This window comes from Mastigoproctus giganteus, chromosome 7 (genome assembly GCF_048544385.1).
Source record: "Mastigoproctus giganteus isolate SK-2022 chromosome 7, ASM4854438v1, whole genome shotgun sequence".
In the NCBI taxonomy this organism is placed as follows: Eukaryota; Metazoa; Arthropoda; class Arachnida; order Uropygi; family Thelyphonidae; genus Mastigoproctus; species Mastigoproctus giganteus.
Window position 1 is genome coordinate 35,160,373 of NC_143581.1, and position 22,635 is coordinate 35,183,007.

Here is a 22,635-nt window from a genome sequence, read left to right on the forward strand (position 1 = left end):
ATTCCCTAAAGACAATGCATATCAAACTAAAAACAATAAATGCCCAGGTTTTGACCAGACAAATTGATAGCACTATATAATAACTGTATGACAAAAGGTATATTCTCAAAAACATGGAAAAAAGCTGTGTTAAGATTAATTCCCAAAACTCCAGGAAACTGATCCCAAATCATATAGACCAATAGCCGTACTCCCTGTACTAGGGAAAATATACAAAAGACTAATACAGTGGTTTTCAACCAGGTGCCACATAATTTGGGTTTAAGTTACATAAACTTATTTTTTTTAATTTATGTTTATTTCATTATAAAAAGGTGTACAGTATATTTTTAATTTTGTATTGACATTTACTTAGTATACTGTATATATATAATTTGTATTATGAAATGTAATTTTTATAATTATATTATTGTAATAACTATCATATAACATATATTTTTTAATATTAGATATATATGAGTACACACACCGTTGTCAGGTGGGAAGGAGCAGCAGTGCGTAGCACACGCTTCTAGATTAGACTGGAGTTCGAGCCCATCACCACCAAATACGGAAGAAGATGCGGAAAGGTCAGGGAATGACCACCGCATATCCCAGAGCAATATGGCCTTAGTTGCTAATGCTCCTAAAAACCACACACACACACACACACACACACACACACACACACACACACACACACACACACACACACACACACACACACCCCAGACAGAGGGAGAGAATTGGATCTAACAGGCAGAAAATTGAATAGGGGTGCCTCAAAATAAAATAAATTACTTAGGGGTGCCGTTTTTAAAAAAAAAGGTTTAAACCACTGGACTAATATATATCAGATTAGCTCAATACTACACAGAAGCAGTTTACATTCTAACAATCAGTACGGTTCTAGGCAGGGCAACTCTACGGAGGATGCCATGCACCACCTACTGACAACAGTTAAAAACTCAGAGGAGAAATATATGCTGGCAATCTCTATTGACTTTGCTTGAGCATTTGACTCACTCTGCTGGCCTAGCATCCTTAGGAGACTCCGCCAGGCAAATACCCCACAGAACCTCTATAAGGTAATAAACAGCTACCTTACAGACAAAGTGTCTCAGTATGCACAAGGTTTCAGGAATTGACATGCCCTGTGAATAAAGGCTGCCCACAGGGTTCAATCCTTGGCCCTTTCTTCTGGATGAATTTCTGGTCTTGGATCTGGGCCCTGTGGAAAGCCTGGACTTTGCAGATGACATGATTTTCCTTGTAACAGGTAATGTGAGTGTTAGAGCAAAGATCAAATGCCACCCTCTTGCAGCTGCAGTACAAGCACAAATGCACATGCTCAAAATATCACCTGAAAAAACCAAACAAATACTTCTAAAAGGTAATTTGGATATAAGAAGATGTCCACAAATCAAAATTAACACATCCACTATAAAAATGGTAACAGAACTAAAATATCTTGGAGTAGTCTTCGATTCAGAATTAATTCTTTATCTTGATTTGATGAGGAAAGTGAGAAATTATGTAGGTATGATTGCCAGGATCAGTCGAGCAGTCTGAGGACTCAAAAGAAAGACCCTGGCAATCATATACGGTGCAATGTTACTACCTATTATCACCTATGGAACTGGTGTGTGATTCACCCACTCAGCCATAGTAAGAAACAGGAATAAATTAGAATCAATACAAAAGACAATACTTCTCACTATTACCAGAGCATGTTGCACAGCACACCTGCACTACAGGTGCTGGCCGGAGCTCTCCCACTTTACCTGGAAGTAGCCAAAAGAAGCTCATATTATAGACTTAAAAAGAACATGAAATGGGAATGAGTGAAAGAGCAAATGTAATTGGCCGAAAGAATACAAAATTAATAATAACTAACATTACTTTATATATAGCATATCCACAGATTTTCTGGGGATAGCCATTGACACACCCAACGCCATCAAGGATGAAAGAAAAAGAATAGCCACAAAGCTCCATGAACTATGGCAAACAAATTGGGAGCAGGAAACCAGAGGTCTGGTTACCAAAAGGTTTCTGCCATGGGTGGCAATGGTTAGCCCAAAGCCACCTAAGTGGTATACCCCTAGACGTTTTACAACATTTATATTGACAGGTCATGGCTCCCTAAAGGTGAAACTAACCTCCTTGTGGCTGACTAATGACCCAAACTGCACCTGTGGTGAGAGTGAAAACTGGGCACACATTCTATATGAATGTATAATTTCTGACATCCCCAGAACACAGCTAATAGCACAGATTGGCCCCCTTCCCAGGGAAGAAGAACATCTATTCATCACAGAAGAGGAAAATTATAAAGCCTTTACAACCTTCACACAGAAAGCATTAGAAATGTGCAGAATTATCCAAAGAATGGTAATTCATCCCCCCTAGCAATTAAACAATAATCAATAGTTAATATGCCCACGTCTCCCACCATGCCTAGACATTGACTTGAAAACTGTCAGGATAGCAGTACTCTGCACCCTGACAGAAACCTGACATGATAAAACTGGATCGACCTGGGTACCCTCTTCCCCAGGACTACCCTGCCATGTGTAGGAACCTGGAGCCCCTCACCAAATAACCATGGAAAGCAGATTAGCTGAAAAATATTAGTAAGCTAGTAGCAAGGGGATGCAATGTAGAATGAATGGGCTTGGCACTGAGTGAAAGAGTGCATTAGGAATTGTGGTAAAAGGGAATAAGGGCAGAAACACACTATTATCATGTCACGTGAATCTCGTCATGTCCCTGTTTAATGTGAAGTCGGTCGGAGAAGAAACTGTAACGTAGGGTGGCCAGATTCAAAATTTTATCTCGAGGTACTCGTGCTTATGTTTGGAGTATTCATTCCTCGTTTAGGGGTACTCGCATTATATCTTAAGAAAACCAAACCATTTTATTTCTATATTTTGTTGATTTTTACAAGTTAGTGGAATTCAAAATTAGTCAAATTTTAATAAAATTAACCGAATTATAGCCCGTGCTTTTGCTTTAATTTGGAAAATTTTATTGAAAGATTATAAACACTAAAGGAAACTTTTTAAAAATATTAACATCAAATGTTTTACATAATTGTTTACAATACATATTCAATAAACCTGATTTATTTTATCAAAAAGAAAATATGTACCTAGCAATACTTTTCATTTGAGCAAATTTTCTTTAACAGTTTTTCATTTTTTAGTGCACATGCGTAAAATTCTTTGCATGACATTTTGGGATTGGTTTTCTGCAACAGTTCTCCTTCAACATTCTTATTTCTATCCTTTTTTCCACGTGTTAAACACTGAGCTAAGTACTTGCTCACGCATTGCATTTGAGTGAGGCAAAGCAAAAACAAAAATGAATATATTTTTCTGTATTCCGTACTTCGTATGCATTTAAATTTTTTATCCAACCCTCTGTGGTATTTTGAGATCTTTTGTCGCAATATTTCTACGGAATGATTTCAACAGAATGCATTCTTCAAACAGCAAATGATATTGATATTGGGAATTTTAAATAAAAAGAGTTTGCTGCTTGAGCCTTAAACCATTACAATGAAATAAAAAAGAAGTCAAATAGAATGTAAAAGGTTACAAAGTAAGTATAATATGAATATTCTACAACCCTCTTTGTAAATAGGATAGAATGTCGTATTTGAGTCTTTAATTCAGGGTGCATTTCAACAACTTTATCGTCAGTTAATTCTTTCTTCCTAAATAATCATCTCAACAGGGTGTTTTATGATTTCTGCTTTTTTCAAACTCCCCATTTCAGATGTTAAAAAAAGGGTACATCTGGCAACCTGTAACGTATACGTATCATTCTCTTTGAGGAAAGCTGAAGCGAAATGAATTGCCACAGTTCATCCTCCTCTTCAGATTTTGAAGAAGATTTAGAAAATGAATGCGCTTCTCTTATAGCAGAAAAAACAAGAGAGTACGCAATGGATACACGGCATCAACTGGAAGAGAACAGAAAAGGGCGAATTCCATCATTTACTGCAGGACTTGAAGATAAAAATTGTTTTAGGATGTACTTATGGATGAATAACGAAGAATTTAATTTCCTGTACTGTATATTCTAATTAAGGATGACATTTCATTTTGATTCTGTCAAAATACGAAACAAAAATTTTTAATGAAATTTAATAACAACAAAAAACTACTTCTCAACCCTAAAAATTGAACTTGTAAGAAATTGTTATGAATTGTGTAAACTGAAATGATCGACTTGTTCGTCCTCTCAATTTGTAATTCTGTTAGTCTATTTTCTTCCTTTTGCCATTTTTGAGCGTCCCTGTGACTGGACATTTGCGGTGAGAATGCCGAGTAGCTGGTCAAAGTGGAGGGTGCTTCGGAATAGGCACAGGAGCAACATCCTTGAAGTTGTTGTTATTTGTTTTCGGATATTCTTACTTGTGCGAATTTGAAGTAAATAATCTGAAAACAGATTATTTACTTCAAATTTAATTTTCTATTAGCATTTTCTCCATTTTCCTCTTGTCATGCCTAACGAAATTTCTGTTCGAACAGAAAAATCTGACTTCCTGACAATGTCATTCAGCCTTGAAGTCCAACGTGTTATCTTGAGAATACAGCCAATCAGAACACTGCGTCTTCAAGCAATAAACTATTTGTAAATATAGCTCCCCCCACATTTGACGTTAGATATGTATATGAGTGAAGTCTCGTGAAGTGATAATACTGTGTTTCCGCCCTAAATTCAGTTTTAGTGAAAGAGAGAGTGAATGAGCGTTATGGTGAATGGGAATGAGTGGAAGGGCAAATGTAATTGGCTGAAAGAACAAAATGTTAATAATAACTTACATTACTTTATAAATACTAACAAACATTTACTAACAACATTCTCCCATGGCCTGAAAAAATGTGTGGCTAGGCCTGCACCACAACTGAAGAATAACAGTAAGTTCAGGTACCCAGAGAGTGCAGTGCAGAAAGAAAGAGTCAAACAAAATGAAATAAAAGCCAGAAGAATGAATGAGAGTGCAAGTGCATGAGAGAAAGAACACAAACCATAAATGCACACATAAGTACACACTAACCCTAGCTTTAATCTTTTATATCCTTGCTTATTTAGCTTAAATATTATGAATTAGTATTGTTATTGTTATTTTTGGTTTTTAGGAGCATTAGCAACTAAGGCCATATTGCTCCGGGATATGCGGTGGTCATTCCCTGACCTTTCCGCATCCTCCGTATTTGGTGGTGACGGGCTCGAACCCCGGTCTAATCAAGAAGCAGGTGCTACACATTGCTGCTCCTTTCCACCTGCTACGGAGGTGCATGAATTAGTATTTAAATTTACACTACACACCACTGCATCCCTCCTGGTGCGTGAGGAGAAAAAAAAAGTATGAATGAGTGAGTGAGGGGTAAAAAAAAAAAAATTTATATATATATATATTATTAGCCCTAGGGTGTGTGTGTGTGTGTGTGTGTGTGTGTGTGTGTGTGTATATATATATATATATATATAACCTAACAACAAAAAAAAAAAAAAAATTACAATAAAATGTAGGAGGGAAAAAAAAGTATAATGCATTAATATTTAAATTTACACTATACACCATTGTATCCCCTCCCAGTATTGCAGAAAAAAAAAAAAAAAAAAATCAATGAGCAGGTGAGGGGGGGAAAATGCAAAAAAGAATGTAAGTAAAATGAGAATGCAGATTGTGAAGTAAATGTGTCTCTTTCCCCCACCTGACAACATGCAGCTCTGTTGCCAGCAGCATCTGGCAATCTGCACTGCACTCCCTTGCGTGGTACCTTTATTCTCCTTCCCCTGGTAGGACTTATCCCCACTGATATTTCTGGGGCCACCTTCCCTTGTATCCCCATACCCCCAGCCTACAATATTCTTCCCTACTCTAACTTACCCAACCTTGCTCTTAATCTAAATTAAACTTAACTTAGCAGCGAAATTATAACTCTACCCTAACTTTAAATTCCAATTCAACCTTAACCTAATGGCAGGGCTTGCCAGAGTACTATTAAAAATCTACTAGGTGCCTGACCTGCCTCCCCGGAGCAAAGTGTGGACATTGTCCACACTTTGAGCTCCCACTAGGAGCCCAACAGCTAGATGGTCAGAGATACAATGGTACACAACACTCCACTCCCCATACACCTTTAAATCTCTGGCTTTCATAGAGTTCTGTGTCACACGATAGGATTCTTCCTCAACGTGGAAATGGGGTGAACCCCTAGTGCCGTCAGACAACTAACACACTTTACATTTTACTTAATAGGTTCCAACTTATGCTTGCAGAACTCTCCTGACAGTGCACTATGATACCCCTCGTGGTAGCCAGCATTATCATGAATCCAAAGAGTGGCAGTAGATGTCAACCCAACCAGTGTGTTTCTCTCTCTCACTTATCCTAACAGACCAACAAATACTGTCAGCTTGGTCATTTCTCTAGGGATTAACCCTAATAAATATGTGGAGGGGAGAAAAATTAAGACATTAATTTTCAAAAATATGTATAAGCTCAACAACCTATAAATCAAATAAAAATTATGTGGCATATCAGCCTTATCCCTGACATCTCTGGCAAGTAAGCATCGATGTCCCTCAGGGTTCAGTGTTGGGTCCATTGTTGTTTTCTGTATTTATAAATGATATTGATGATGATATATCAAGCTTGATGTCCAAGTTTGCAGACGATACGAAGGTTGGCAGGGTTGTACACAGTACACTGCTCAACAGGATCTAGAAAAGCTGAGAGGTGGCATATGAAGTTTAACTTTTACAAATGTAAAGTACTACATATGAGAAGCAGTAATCCCAGAGTAATGTATCAACTCTGTGGTACCACAACTGACAGTGGTAGAGAATGAAAAGGACCTGGGTATAATTGTGCAAGCAGATATGAAGTTTTCTGAGCAGTGCAAACGGTCTGCAAGAGTAGCTCATGGTGTCTTGTCAATGATATACAGGAATGTTTCTAGCAGGGATAAGGAGGTGATTATTCCCTTGTATAAGGCAATGGTCAGGCCACACCTTAAGTACTGTATACAGGTCTGGAGGCCTCATTTTAAGAAGGATGTAGAGCTGTTGGAACGAGTACAGAGAAGGGCAACAAGATTAGTGAACAGAACAAGAGGTTGCTCTTACGAAGAAAGGCTAAAGTTTTGCAAATTAGAGTGTCTGGAGACTAGGCACCTGCGAGGTGATCTGATTGAGGTGTACAAAGCCTTGAATGGTTTGAGCATTCTCAATGCTGATGGGATTCTTCCTCTTGCTCAGAATAATCGCCTGAGAGGGCATAAATTCAAATTGAGGAAAGACGGTTGTAGGATAGATGTGCAGAAGTTTGCCTTTAGCCAGCGGGTGGTTGATTGCTGGAACAAACTTCCATCTGTCGTTGTAGAAGTTGATAGCTTAAATAGATTCAAGGCAGAACTTGACAAACAGTTGGAGCGAGGGGATGGATGAAATAAGGTTTTTTTTTTTTTTTTTTGGCTGATGCTATATAAGCTTGTTTTCTTGCATCAATGTCTTATTATCAGTGATTTTAATTTGCCTCTGACTGGAGCAAGTGGGAAGGAAACTCCACATGGGTGACAAAAATTTTTAAATCAACTAGACGATTGTTATTTGTATCAACATGTCAGGATAAGTACTAGGAAAAAGAATATTCTAGACCTCATCACTCATGAACCAGATGACATAATAGGACTGACAGTACAGGAACCAGTAGCAGGATGCGATCACGGAGTTCTACAGTGGACGATGAAGAGAGAGAGAGAGAGAGGTAGCAGTACTTAAAGGCAAAGGAATGAGTTATCAAAGGAAATTACGACAGCTTAAGGTGCTTTTCTCTCTCTCACTTATCCTAACAGACCAACAAATACTGTCAGTTTGGTCATTTCTCTAGGGATTCACCCTAATAAATATGTGGAGGGGAGAAAAATTAAGACATTAATTCTCAAAAATATGTATAAGTTCAACAACCTATAAATCAATTGAAAATTATGTGGCATATCAGCCTTATCCCTGACATGGCCTCTACTAACTGGGTATTGCACATTAATCACACATTTAAAACATTAATCACAGAAGCCTTGAATGCTTATATACCATTAAAAAAATATTCCAAGTTGGATGAATAAGGAAGTTGCCAGATTACTTGAGAAGAAAAAGATGGCATTGAAAATTTACAGAGAAATAAAAAGTACTGAAGCCTATAACAGCTACAAATTGATCTGTAATAGTGCCACAGAAAAGGTTAGGCTGGCAAAGGCTGATTATGAGAAATCGCTGGGATAGAGAGAGCAAAGAGTGTGGATTAGCAACTCTTCACATATATAAATGTAAAGAGGACAAACCAGATTGGACTCTTATGTAATGTACGTGGGATAGTATTAGATATCCCAGCTGAAGTAGATAATGAACAGTTACTTTGCATTAAAAAGTTACTCAACATTAAGTTACTTTGCATCAATATTTACAGAAGAAAACCCTTTGTGTCAATGAAAAATTATGGGAGTGCAGTTGTAAAAAATGCAATTAATGATGTTTAATTTCACATGTTTATTTAATGAAAAATCTTTCACGCCTACAGGGCAGTAAGGCTCCTGGGGTTGATGGCATATACTCTATAATCTTTAGGGGGGTGGCAATTGAGTGCATTCAACCACTGAGGCTAATTATAAGAGCATCACTGGACTCGGGAGTGATGCCGTTGAATTGGTAAAGTGCCAATGTATCTTCAATACATAAGGAAGTGAGAAATTACCAGCCGGTTAGTCTAACTTCAGTATAGGGAAAATCATGGAGATAATAATCAAGGGTGGAATTAAAGATCATTTAGATAGAAATGGATTCTGAAGGTTACTAAGCATGGTTTTGTAAAGGGAAAATCATGTTTAACTAATCTGGTTAGCTATTTTGACAGGGTCACTCAAGGGCTGGATTTAGAGAATAATTTCAACATTGTTTATTTGGATTTAAGCAAAGTATTTGACTGAGTCCCACATGAGTGGTTACTTTATAAGCTGGAACAGGTTGGAATCACAGGAAAAATCCTTAGAAGGATAACTGGATGGCTTCAGGGCAGGAGGCAGAGGGTTGTGATAAATGGTTATTCCTCAGAATTGGTTGATGTAAGAAGTGGGGTTCCCAAGGATCAGTATTATGCCCACTGTTGTTTTTGATTTTTATAAATGACATGGATGAAGGGATAGAGGGTGTAATGTCTAAATTTGTAGATGATATAAAGATTAGTAGGGTAGTTAATGATCAGTGCCAAGCAGAGCTTCTTCAGACCTAGATAGACTTCAGGGATGGTGTAGCTGCTATTTTTCTGCTTATACAGAAAAATAGCAGCTATGCTTTAATCCAGCAAATCTCGGGAACAGTAACCTCAAAATAACTTATACACTTGCGGGAGTTGAACTAATACCAGTAATGGAGGAAAGGGGCTTGGGTGTTAGGATACAGTCAGACATGAAGTTCTTCAAGCATTGTAGACAGGTTGCAAGGAAGGCCCATGGTATCCTATCGATGATTATTAAACAATTGCTAGTAGAGATGAGGACATCATAATCTCATTATATAAGGCTATTGTTAGACCACACTTGGAATACTGTGTTCAAGTATGGAGACTGCACCTAAAGAAAGACTGTGCTGTGCTTCTTGAAAGGATCCAAAGATGGGTAACTCGCCTGGTGAGATCGGCAAAAGGGGTGTCCATATGAGGAAAGACTTTGAATATGTGGGCTGCAGAGCTTGGAAACTAGGAACCTTAGAGGAGACTTGATTGAGGTGTTTAAGGCTCTAAGAGGCATAAGTAAAACGAATGAGGACAAAATTTTCACGGTTATGATTCTATAACTAAGGGGCCATAAATTGAAGTTATGGGGAGAGATGTTTAGACTGTATTGCAGGAAGTTTTATTTTAGGAATAAGGTAACTTATTCCAGCGAGTTATAAATTACTGGAATAAGTTAGCTACATGGGTGGTAGAGGCTGATGTTTGGAGAAATTCAAATCAGCTGGATGGGAGGAGGAAAATGCATAGGTTGTCTATTTCCTTTTCTCTTATTAGTTATGTTTTTTTTATTTTGGCTGGTGCAGCATAAGCCATAGACTTCCTTGCAAATTGTGCATAAATTGACAAACAGTTTACATATTTTATAAGCTGCTACCACTGATCCATAATTACACTGCAGTATTGTAAAATTTGCTCATGTTTATAACTCCTTGGGGGGGGGGGAGCCTATAGGGTGATCCTCAATGTAACCCAACCATATTACACTATTTTCTATATAAAATGATTTCCGAGATTAGTATTAGTAGTGGCAAATAATGCACGGAAACAAAAAAAAAAAAAAAAAAAAAAACAATACACTTCACCTATGAATACCTTCCAAGAATTTGTCTAGTTCAGTGTTTCTCAACCTATTTTTTAATTATTGTCCCCTCCCTAAAAAGGGCTTTTTTCTGACATTTTTTTTTTCTTAATTGCCCCCCCCCCCCCCCCACACACAAAATTTTAAACAAGAAAATACTTTATACTTACTCTTTTTATTCAATGGGATCCCATCATACTGAACTCAGGGATCCCTAATCTCTGAGTTCAGTATGATGTTAGTAGGTTTAATTCTAATGTCTCCTCTTGAACAGATATCAATCCTGTTTCTTTCTTTTGTTAATATTTTATTTACTGAACTAAAACCACTTTCAGTCATATAAGACATTGGAAAACAAAGAAGTACTATGCCCATTTCAGACCACATTGTTGGATAAAGAAGTTTAGTTGTTTTTGATCCCCACAATTCAACCATTCCACCTTTTTTGAATTTATATTTACATTCTTCGTTACATTTTAATTCTACGAGTTCTTGAATTTCTTCACTAGCAGACCCGGCATCGCATCCAGTTGGATTTAACATCCATGGCTTCACTTCAAAAGAAAATAAATCTGAAAATATATTTTTTTTTTCACCTTTTAAAGAACTGTTGCTGCTTGGGTTTTATTGGCGCATTAGCGACTAAGGCTATAATGCGCCACAACCAGGTGTCTTTTAAAGAACACATATGATCTGAATAATTCTTAAGACCATTCTCAGTGAGAGATTCATTGATTTCAACTAACTCTTGCATACCTTGAAATTGTATCTCATTAAATTTCTTTAAAATTTTTCCAGTTTTTCAGTGAAGGGTTTTATAATACGCATTGGCAGTCTATCACCGTAATTAATTTCCCTTGAAGTTGAGGTGATACTTCATTAAGTTTTCAAAAAATCCAAGCCATACAGTATATGTTGTTTTTGTGTTTACTGATCTCCTTTGCTAAATCTGTTTCCTTCGCTTTCTAAAAATCTAATTATAGTATAAAAATGTTTACAAATCTTGTTTGACAGTTTCCTTTAGAAAGCTATCTGACTTCTGCATGTAAAAGAAGTCTCGCATACTGTTCTTCATTATCAACACAAAATTTTCTGTAAAGGCGATTGTATTTTCTATGTGACTTTATTTTATTCATGGCTTTAAATAACTATACCGAGAGATTACAGAATAGTTTGCAACACCAGGGTATCTTCCCACCCACTGATGAGGAGCCAATAAGCTCCGAAACAGTGCTGTATGGGTGATGGTATCCGCTGAGAATAAGTAACAATTGTCTTCTCCTATAGAAGTGTTACTTATTCGAGGTAGTGCAATATCATGGTAACTCGTGAAGGTATTCACAATATGAAATATACTTAATGATGCCAATTTATAACTACTTAAGTAGTTGGCTACATACAGAAATGATGCAATTGCACTAACTTGTACATCAGCTATACAGAGAGATTGATAAAGAACTAGACTAATATTTTTTTCAACCAGATGATGTTGGTGCACAGTGCGGTGTATTGCAAGAACTTCGGTACATATTTCCTTTAGGTGGGCCCATAAAACCTTTATGTCTTGCAACCATGGAGGTAGCACCATCAGTGGCACAGGATACCAAATTTTCCCATGGTACTTGTTTTTCATCAAACCATGGCTTTACAGCAACAAAAATGGATGCTCCAATATAGTCAGTTTCTAAAGATTTTACAAACAACATTTCTTCTTGCAATTTACAATCATCATCGAAATAATGAACTATGCCATTATAAGGGCCTTATTGTCAATAACTGTAGATTCATCAATCTGAATAGAAAATTTTCTAGTTTTTAGTTTGTCAATTAGCTGCTCTTCAATATTAACTAACATCTCATTGATTTGACTTTGAATTGAATCACTGCTCAATGGCAATGCTTTTAAAATACTGGAAGGATTTTGAAGCATCATTGTTGAAATTCTCTAATGCAGGTCATATAGTGGTCTCAGCAACTGTATGAGCACCACCAGTTTTTGCAATGATTTCTGCAATTTTATAAGATGCAATCATTCCATCCTTCCATCATTCTGTCCAACTTTATCAGGATGTTTCCTTTTTAAGTGATCTAAAAGTCTTGATTATTTCATAGTGTCATTTGAAAAAGAACTATTACGCATAAGACACATGGGCTATCTTGAGACGAATTGTCTTGTAATAAAACCATAAGCTAGATATTCAATCCAGATTCTGTCGACATTTTTCTTTTCAGCATTTGACATGATTGATGATAGTTTGAATAACTACAAATAATTAAATAATAAAATATAAACTATTTTATTTAACTCTCATAGCCCAGGTCACCCCAAAAGCACCGTGGATTAAAATAAACAACTTTCACAATTTAAAGGAAACAATGAATCAATACTAATTGTCGCTTAGAAAGTAGAAACAGACAAACATTTCCCCATCCCATCCATGCCTCATATATTGACCAATGAAACAAAAGAATAAATAAATAAGCCACACCACCATGCCAAGGCTGGATTTTGGAGTTCACAGGCCCTAGGCAGTCTTATTCCGAAATGTGCTAAAAAGGGGGGAGGGGGGGTAAAATTTTTCTTCTATTTTAACACTGACTGTGAATCACGTTAATTAACGTGACTGAAGTTTCAACTATAATAATTGATAAACCACCTCAATTGACAGAGCGACCATCACTTCGATTAGTATTAGTAGAGGCATATGATGCAAGAAAGCAAGCTTATGCAGCATCAGCCAAAAAAAAAAGAAGAAAACCCTCCCATTTTACCCCTCCATTTGTTCCAAATGCCTGTCCAGCTCAGCCTTGAATTTATTTCCAACAAAAGATGGAAGTCTGTTCCACCAATCAACTACCCGCTGGCTAAAGGCAAATTTCCGCACATCTATTCTACAACTGTCTTTCCTCAATTTGAATCTGTGCCCCTCAGGTTCTTAATCTGAGCAAGAGGAAGAATCCATCAGCATTCAGCTTGCTCAACCCATTTAAGGCCTTATACACCTCAATCAGATCGCCTCGCAGGTGCCTACTCTCCAGGCACTGCAATTTGCAGAACTTACGCCTTTCTGGTAAGAGCACCCCTTTGTTCCTCTCACTAATCTTATTGTCCTTCTTTGTACTCGTTCTAGCTCTACATCCTTCCTAAAATGATGCCTCCAGACCTGTACACAGTACTTTAGGTGTGGCCTGACTATTGCCTTGTATAACGGGATAATCACCTCCCTGTCCCTGCTAGCAAAATTCCTATATATCACTGCACAATTACCCCCAGGTAATTCTTCTTCTAGTTTCGAGAACAGTCGCTAGATAGCGCATGCGTATTGAATTGAAGCTCCTAGGGTCGATTGTGCATATGTTTTCTGAGTCATTTTTCATTAGTCACAGTGAAAAGAGTGAAACATTTTTTTTTTTTTTTTAATTTTGTCCTTCCTTCGTAGGCCCTAGGCACTGTGTCTATAGTGCCTAATGGGAAATTTGGCCCTGCACCACGCCGTCACCAAGATTGCAGTTGTCAGAAAGGCACAAACGCCAGGGATTGCAGAGAAATTACCTCTGAAAGCACTTAGGCATTTAATGCTTAAAGCAAAGGTGGTTCAATTAAATCATGTCCACTATCTTCCTTTTATAAAAATTTCTCTCTCACTCCTAATATAATATACCTGTATGTTAAAAATCAGTTGTCTCGGGGGAAAAGAAAACCCAATACAAGAAATTAAATATTAAGGAATAAGATGTCATCGGGTAGGGATAAACTATGGAGGGGCAACAGACCATTGTAACGATATTTAATCCATTTTTTTCACCCCCAAAAACCAATTTTTGCCCCCTTGGGGGTGATATCGCCCCCGTTGTGAGTCCCTGGTCTAGTTCTTCCTTTAATTTATTCAAACCACCCCCACTTCCACATTAACAGATGGAAGTTTGTTCCAACAATCAACCACCTGCTGACTGAAGGCAAACTTCTGCACATCTATCCTTCCTCAATTTTTATTTATTCCCCTCTCACATGTGTAGTCTTAGAAAAAGAAAGAATACCAACAACATTTAGCTTACTAAATCCATTCAAAGCCTTAACACCTCAATCAATGTCTCCACAGATGCTTTGTTTCCAAAGGCAATTTGCAGAACTGAAACCTTTCTTGGTAAGCGCATCCTTTTGTTTCCTTCAGCAATCAGGTCGCCTTTCTTATCCTTTTTCCCACGCAATGATTTCCAGGAATACCTTAATTGCATAACTAAAAGGGTACTTGTTAAACAAAGTGTTTTGTACCTTTTCATTGACCACTCAACTACAGCAGCATTTAGATTATGTGGCTGTGTTGTTCCTTATTTCATATTTATGCACTATACTTGATTTCTTGTAAACATGTCTCATTTGGAAGCATGGGATTGTATTAAAAAACTGACAATTTTAAATTTTATTTTTAAGTACAATATATGAAACACTACTGTTTAATATTTTATTTTAAAGTAAAACAGTGTTTAAAAAAATAAATAAAAAATACATAATATATATATATATATATATTTTTTTTTTCATTATATGGCCAAAAAACGTTTATTGGCTATATAATGTATTTTGCTTATAATGTGAGTGTTAAAGTTGCCCCCGACACCTGAATTACATTGAGGTTTTACTGTAACTCCTTTAAAAGTTTCATTTAAGAGTTGGCATGGGTCTGTTTAATTATTTTGTTGGTTTTATGACACATCAGTATCTTATTCCACACTGTCTCCATGTACTGTCTTTGAAAGTGTAAGTTTGTGGGCTGATGCATGTAGGCTGAAAAGTCTTTTCAGTCTGCACAACATGAAAATTGGTATTTATAAAATATTATATTTATTTATAAAATTGGTATTTGCCTCCTTATTCAAGATAACCAAAGTGCATCATTCTCTTTCTTCATATTTGTTCAATGATAAAGGATGATCAGTAATGTTTACTCTAGGATTTCTTAGCCTGTAAGTGTTATTGTTGTTCTGGCAAGAGAATTTTATGAGATGATTTTGCAAGAAATATTTTCTGAGATTGAATTATTCCATAAGTTTTTAGCCATTCTCAACTTAAGTAGTCTTATCGGTAAGGAGATTAAAAGGCTCAAATTCAATTTATTTGCAAAATGAAAAAATTCTGAATTTGATTTAATACTGAATCAACAATGGCAAAATATATTATTATCTTGGATGACAAACCTATTTCTTAGGTGATATAAAAAATAGAAAAATAATCTTAATTTATTCAATCAAATAAGAATCACGAGTTCTTTTCCACCCACATACTTGGAGTATACCATTTCCTTAGATAAAAGGAAAATGTAAGGGCAGTACAGTATAAAAAATGTATACAATTAGTCCTCTCTTTAATTTGAGGGTACTGATTGTATAAATTAAAGGACTTACTTTTTTTTCAAGGTACTGCTAAGAATAACATTAAATTTAAAACTTACAAAAACAAATTTTTGAGCTCTAAAACATACTGCATCTTTTATCCTCAATTTAAGAAAATGTGGGCACCCCACCCCTCATTTTTGCTTTAACAAGGGACTCTTGTTAAGGTAAAAATTTCCTTAACAACAAAGTCCCGCAATAAAACAATCCTTCTTGACCACAGCAGTCTTCATTTGACCTTTCATTTTTGAGAAATGGATCAGGAGTGTATCAATTGGCAGACAACTAGATACTTGAATCCTTGACGTCTCCAGTTTTATTTCTTTCCAGGGCATCGAATTCATTTCTTCGGTGACTCAATTTTAACCATCAGTGCACCAAGTTTTAGTTTAATATCTTATAGTATTTAATATAGTATTTAGTATTTTAGTTTAGTAAACTTACACATCAGCCAAAAAATAAATAAATAAATAATAAAAACCACTCACCTCATCTGTCCATACCTTCTAATAATTTGCCTAATCCTTCTTTAAATTTATTCAAATTACCCACTTCCACAACACCAGATGGAAGATTGTTTCAATAACCAATTACTCTCTGGCTGAAAGCAGACCTAAGATTAGCACACTCCTCCCACCTGGACACCAAAGAATCACGGTTGAACTAGGATTATCTACATAAGAGTGACCTTGGAATACATGAAACAGCTTATACAAGAAATGAACTTATGATCACTTGGGAAGTTCTGCAGCCATATCCACATAAATCATGCAATCATGTGTTGTAGCATTCCAAATTGGTTTTCTATTAGCCACTAATTAAAATCTATTAGCCACTAAAGTAAAAATTATAAAAATAAACTCAGGACAATATCATTTACAATACAATGTACTTTTTATCCTATGCAACAATTTATAATGTAATTAAAATACACAAAAATTAACCAAAAAAAAAAAAAAAACCCTCTCCCACTTAAGTGCAAGTGTGCACTTAAAAAAAATAATTTGCTAATTAAATTTAAAGAGTACCCCTGCCTCCTTCAGAATCCAAGGTAATCTACACAAAGCTTAAAGCTTTGGGATACTAACTCAGCAGTATTGTTAATGCCAATTGTAACAATAATGGTAGTGCCTGATCTGACAGATCCAAATTTTATTTTTAGTTTTATTTTTAAAAAAAGTTTTTGGTTATTTTGAATTCTACTTGGAGTATACCAATACTTGACTGTTTACTAATGGACTGCAATATTTATTAAATGTAATTTTTATATTTAATGAAAAATTTGAAATTTTAAAAATGTGTTTACACCTGTTATTTTCAACTAATGAAAACTTTTATTAATTCTGCTGGGGGAAAAAACAGAATGAAACAATGTCTTTTCCATTTTCAAGTTTATACAAAATCATTAAGTGCACAAGAACTCGGTAAGAAGCATTTGCATATATTTATGCTTAAAATTCTTTGGAACAAAAGGACACTAATGGAATCTAATGCTTATTAAATGTTATTAAAGTTCTCAAGTATGTATAAAACAGAAAAACAGGCAAAGTTACACCCACTAAACTTGAATGGCATTAATGCAAAATAGATATTTTGTTGAAGGGGTTTGCAATAAAAAGAATCATCGGGGACGGGGGGGGGGAGCTTTTGTTTAATTGAAAATAAGTGAAAAACATTTTTAAACTTTTGAATTTTTCATTAAAAAATTTAACAAAAGACGTAATATTGCTTAATTCAAAAACAAAGAAAAGAAATAAAAAAGCACAAAACTTTTTTTAAAATAAATTAATGTCTAAAATTAATGTTTAAAATAAATAAATGTCTGATAGGCAAGGCATTGGGGAATACCTTGCCTATCAGACATTTTTTGTGTATAATTTTGACTTAACAATAATGTGCAATTTCCAAAACTGCTCAAGTAAGAATGTATATAAAATTTGGAAGGTGGACAGCATAAGAACTATTAATCTTGAATTGGCAATTAATGCACAACATATAGGTCTGTCAGTCCAGGTGCCACTACTTCAAGGTTAAGTTCTCGCTTCTTCAGATGCATGCTGATGAAGTAAGAACAAAAAGAAATTTACACGGTCCAGTGAGATATAAATTACTTCAGTTTGTATTTCACTAATCACAAATATCTCTCAAATTTTTTTCTTGATCATGATTTCCAACCCCAGGAAATATTTCTACATGCTCATACAGAAATGGTCGACGAGTTGCTTGTGGAAACTACCATAAAAATATTTCCACAAGCTAATCCAAACCATAGACGGCCTTTTCAGAATACTGTTTATTCGTCCCTTTATATAAAACTTAAAAACTTCATTCGTAAATAATTTTAAAAACTAACACCACTATTTAGGGCTTAATTTAGCTTCTCCACGAGCACCATAATGAGATACTGTATGCAAAGAAATACAAACCTAATTTACCATCTTCGGAAGATACAAAAAGCTTTCTTTTAAGATTCCTCGTTCTAGTTAATGTTGGAGGAGTACTATTAAGATTTTCCTTTGTCTGAAAGAAAAGTGCATATACTTAAAATTGCTTTACACTGTATGTATAATTCACATATGTATAATTAAAATTTGCATAATTGTTACTTTGATTTCCTTCTAGAACGTAAAGTTGTACACAAGAAATAGCATTGCTATCAAAACATAATATCGACTATCCTCATAAAAGGACTAATGATATTAAGCAAATGTGACCTGATGATTAGTTAGATAAATAATATAGGGCCATGCTGAAAAAATGCTGCGAGTTGTACACAAGTCAGAATGTGTGTGCCTGCAATTCTGCCCAGGCATGATAGGAGGGATTACAGTAATACCCTGAAGTTATGCGATAGGTAGGTACGACGAAAATCGCTTAAGTCGAATTCGCGTAAGTCGGGGTACAACTTTGCATATAAATACATATACATTTTGTTTAATTGGGACCAAGGACTAACAAAAACACTAGTTTAGAAGAAAAATATTAATAAAATTGCAGTTCTTTATACATATTAATACAAAATATGTATTAAAAAAATAAATGACTTACGTAAAAAAGTTATTTCGATGTCGATGGCTTCATAAAATCTAACAAATTCGTCTGACGACACAGCGCCTTCTTTTTTTTCAAGCAGAATTTCTTCGTAGCAAGCTAATAATTTTTTTATTCCTTGCTTTGTAGCTATAACGCGTTCTTCGTTGGAGTCTATGTTTTCTAAAATTTTTAAGCCCTTGACAGTTGAGCCCTTTTCAATTTTCAACCTGTCAAGTTTGCAATTGTCATGTGCTTTTCGCCGTTGCTTCATTTAGGCCTGTAGCACGTGCAATATCACATGGTCTTTCATTTCACTCAAAGCGTTTCACAATTTCATATTTTTTCTCTATCGACAGAGGCAGACTGGCCATAAGCCTTACCGGGGAAATCCCGGTGGGCCAGTGTGATTTTGGCCATAAACCATAGTATGAGGCCACTATAAATATTCCCGGGTAAGAATTTTTGACCCAGTCCGCCTCTGTTTATCGATAATTGCTTTTCTTTTTCTCTCTGAATCTGCAGTTTCTTGACCAGTACGCTTCCTTTTCACACCTTTTAAGTATTTTACTCATTTTTAGGGAATAAAGCACAATTACAAAACGAGGAGGCACGCTTGATACGCATAAACAAAGCTGCGCGCATGTAGCAACTGAATAAACAACACCATAAAGGCAGAGATACTATTAACACCTCATATTTCTTGAGGTTACTACCATAAAACAATAAAAATCCAGAATAAACAACACAATAAAAATCCAGTTGCGTTTCTGCTAGTGGAATCTGTTATAAACTGGTAGTAAACTTGATCTAATTGCATACCGATAGCTGGAATTGTGTTGGTTTTTACATTATTATGGTGAAATGTGTTTCCCCTTCACTGATATAAAAAACATAAATACATTTTCTGAATCTTCTCTTCATTCCTATCGTGTTGCGTTCGACTGCCATTTCTTGTAAACACAAAGGCGAATCGTGCATAAGCCAATTCCGTTCGTGTTATATTATAAGATATTGTTACCGTATTTATACATAGTGTATGATCGAATTCGTGTAGTGTAAACACGTGTTATACGAGGACTGACTGTATACGGCTCGACCGACGCGATCCATTTCTCTTGTGAAAACGATGTAATTTCCGACAAAAGTTGAGCACGAATTCGAACGCACACATAAATACGACAGTTGGAATACAAATTCTTGTATATGTGTGCAGCTCATGCGCAGCAAAGTTGAATTTTGTTCATCTTTCGCCCTCATTCTCCGCCGTCGCACCGTATATCGATAACATATGAAAAACAACCATGAAGATAGTGGGTGGCAGTGTTGCCAAATGAAAAAATCAAGAACCGCGTAACTCCGAGTTCGCGTAAGTCGGGGTAGCATAAGTCGGGGTATTACTGTATATGCTGAACGCCTTGTAGATCAATTTAAGATTTGAGGGATTCTGCAAATCTATTTTGTAGAGACCATATTCATTTGAACAAAGACACAGCAAGAGTTTTTTGCCAGTATCACGGAAGATACTTTAAGGGTTTAGAGGAAATGCTAGTTGGGGGGGGGGGAAGAAGGGTAATAAAGACATGCATTTATCTGATGCTATGGGTCAAAGTAATGCACACATCAAGTATTCTTGTTTGTTGCTGCGAAGGATACTTAGTCTTAAGTGTATCTATAGTAATGTCAAGAATGTTGTCAATAAAATGGATGAATTCAAATTTCTGGTTAAGATAACTAATGCTGGCATAACATAGCTAACAGAACTGTGGTACCATCAGGAAATTGTGGATAATGAGCTCCACTATATATAATGTATTTATGAAAAACAGGGAAGACAGAAGGGGTGGTGAGGCCATGCTTCTTATCAAAAGAGGCCTGATCACAAAAAGGTTTTTACCGAGCAGAAATTACACCTCCCAGCACAGAATCTGTATGGTTGTTGTTGTTATGGGGAGTTTAATGGTGCATAAGCTGCTATGGCTATAATGCGCCTATTCATTTATGATATAAAAAAATTAGAAAATTTTAATCTGTGACAGAAAAAAATCCGAAATCAGAATTTATTAAAAAGTCCAGTCCAGTTTGCCGGAGGAAGTTAAAAAATTCAGATATATTTGTCTTGTCACCAATGATATTTTCTAGAGTTATTGGTTTACAAAGATTAACCGTGATAGCAAGGTTGAAGTTCTGTGTTATTTATAGTAGGAGCAGTCAATCAGAATATGTTTCCCAGTCAGATTTATAGAACAATGTGGACCATCTCCTGTGAGTAAATGGAGGTGGGTCAGATGAGTATGACCTATTCTTGCTCTTGAAAGGACTACTTCTTCTCGTCTTGATGTACGAACACTGGGACGCCAAATTTTCGGATCCTGTTTAAACTGAAAAGGTTTATTATTAGTTAGTCTGAGAGTGCCAGAGTGCTGTCCATTCTGATAGGCATGCAGCATGAATGGTTAGTGCATAGTCTGATGCCAGAACAGTGATATTGGTTAAATCTAAGGTAGATGGATTTTTTGCAGCTTTATCAGCCAGCTCATTGCCCAAAATACTAGAATGTGCTGAAATCCAACAGAAGGTGACCTGTTGTAACAATAAGCCTCTAATTTCATCTAGAACAGGGTGAACATTATCTGAAGAATAAGATAATTCCATGATTGAACTGAGGGAATCAGTGTAAATAACATATTTTAAAGAACGATCAGAACAGATTTTCTAAAGCTAGTTTGATTGCATATAATTCAGCTGAGAAGTTACTGAAATCAGATGGAAGGGTTGCTGAAATGATATTTGAAAACAGTGTTGCTGCTCCAACATTTGCATTAGATTTGGAGTCATCTGTATAAATTGGGGAAAAATCAGTATATCTTTGAGTGCAAGCTGCATGAATTCGTCTGACATTTAATACTTTTAAAATATTCTTTTCCGATTGACAAAGGTAAGTGTCACAGGTGGGTACAGAAGGAAGAGCCATGGTGGTTGAGAGTAAGTTGCTATCTGTTGTACAGAATGGATGGAAACATTCCAAACCTGCGACAGTTCAAGACGGCGAAGACCAGCTAGTTTTACTATGCTAGGTTTATTTCTGTAAAGGTTTTCTAAAGGTGGATTGAAAAGGTATGACTGAATGGGATGCAAGGCAAAACTTTGTATCTTAACAGCATACTTTAGTAACAGCGTTACATAAAGTTAGTGGGGGCTCGTGCGCATCAATGTAGAGACTGTGTGAGCGAAGTTCTGAAAGCACCAAGTGCAATTCTCAAAGTACTATGTTGAATGGGATCAAGCCAGCGTAATGCACTCGTTTTGGCAGAATTATAGATGGGAGCTCCATAATCAAGGCAGGATCTGATTAATGCCCTGTATAGCTGAAGCAGAGAGGCATGACTGCGCTCCATGTTTGGGCAGATAAAGCTCTGAGTATGTTTAACTTTTTTTAAAATTTAACTTGTTGTCAAGGATTAATCCTAGAAACCTGATGTTATTAGTGACCAGGTTGTTTGTTTGTTATTTGGAGCATTAACAACTAAGGCCATACTGGTGGTCATTCCCTGACCTTTCCGCATCCTCCGTATTTGGTGGTCACAGGCTCAAACCCCGGTCTAATCAAGAAGCTTGTGCTACGCACTGCTGCTCCTGCCCACCTGGCTACAGAGGCGCCGTATTAGTGACCGGGATGGAGACATTAGAAATCTGAAGTTGAGGATCCGGATGAAGTTTGCGTTGCCTACAAAAATAGATAGCAACTGTTTTCTGCTGCGAGAGTCGTTAGCCATCGAGTTTGGCCCACTGTTGTATTTTATTAAGTGATATCTGAAGCTGCCATTCAATAGATCTCATATTTTGG

At 36.2% G+C, this 22,635-nt stretch overlaps 1 protein-coding gene across 2 annotated transcripts in view; it reads right to left on the reverse strand.

Moving 5' to 3' along the window:
* LOC150082812 (uncharacterized) overlaps positions 1 to 22,635 on the reverse strand; it is a 98,936-nt gene that overhangs the window by 13,389 nt on the left and 62,912 nt on the right. For both annotated transcript variants that reach the window (XM_090376834.1, XM_090376833.1), the window contains exon 3: positions 18,185 to 18,278. In XM_090376834.1, coding sequence (XP_090232960.1) covers positions 18,185 to 18,278 — 94 coding nt within the window. The remainder of the gene's footprint in view (positions 1 to 18,184; positions 18,279 to 22,635) is intronic.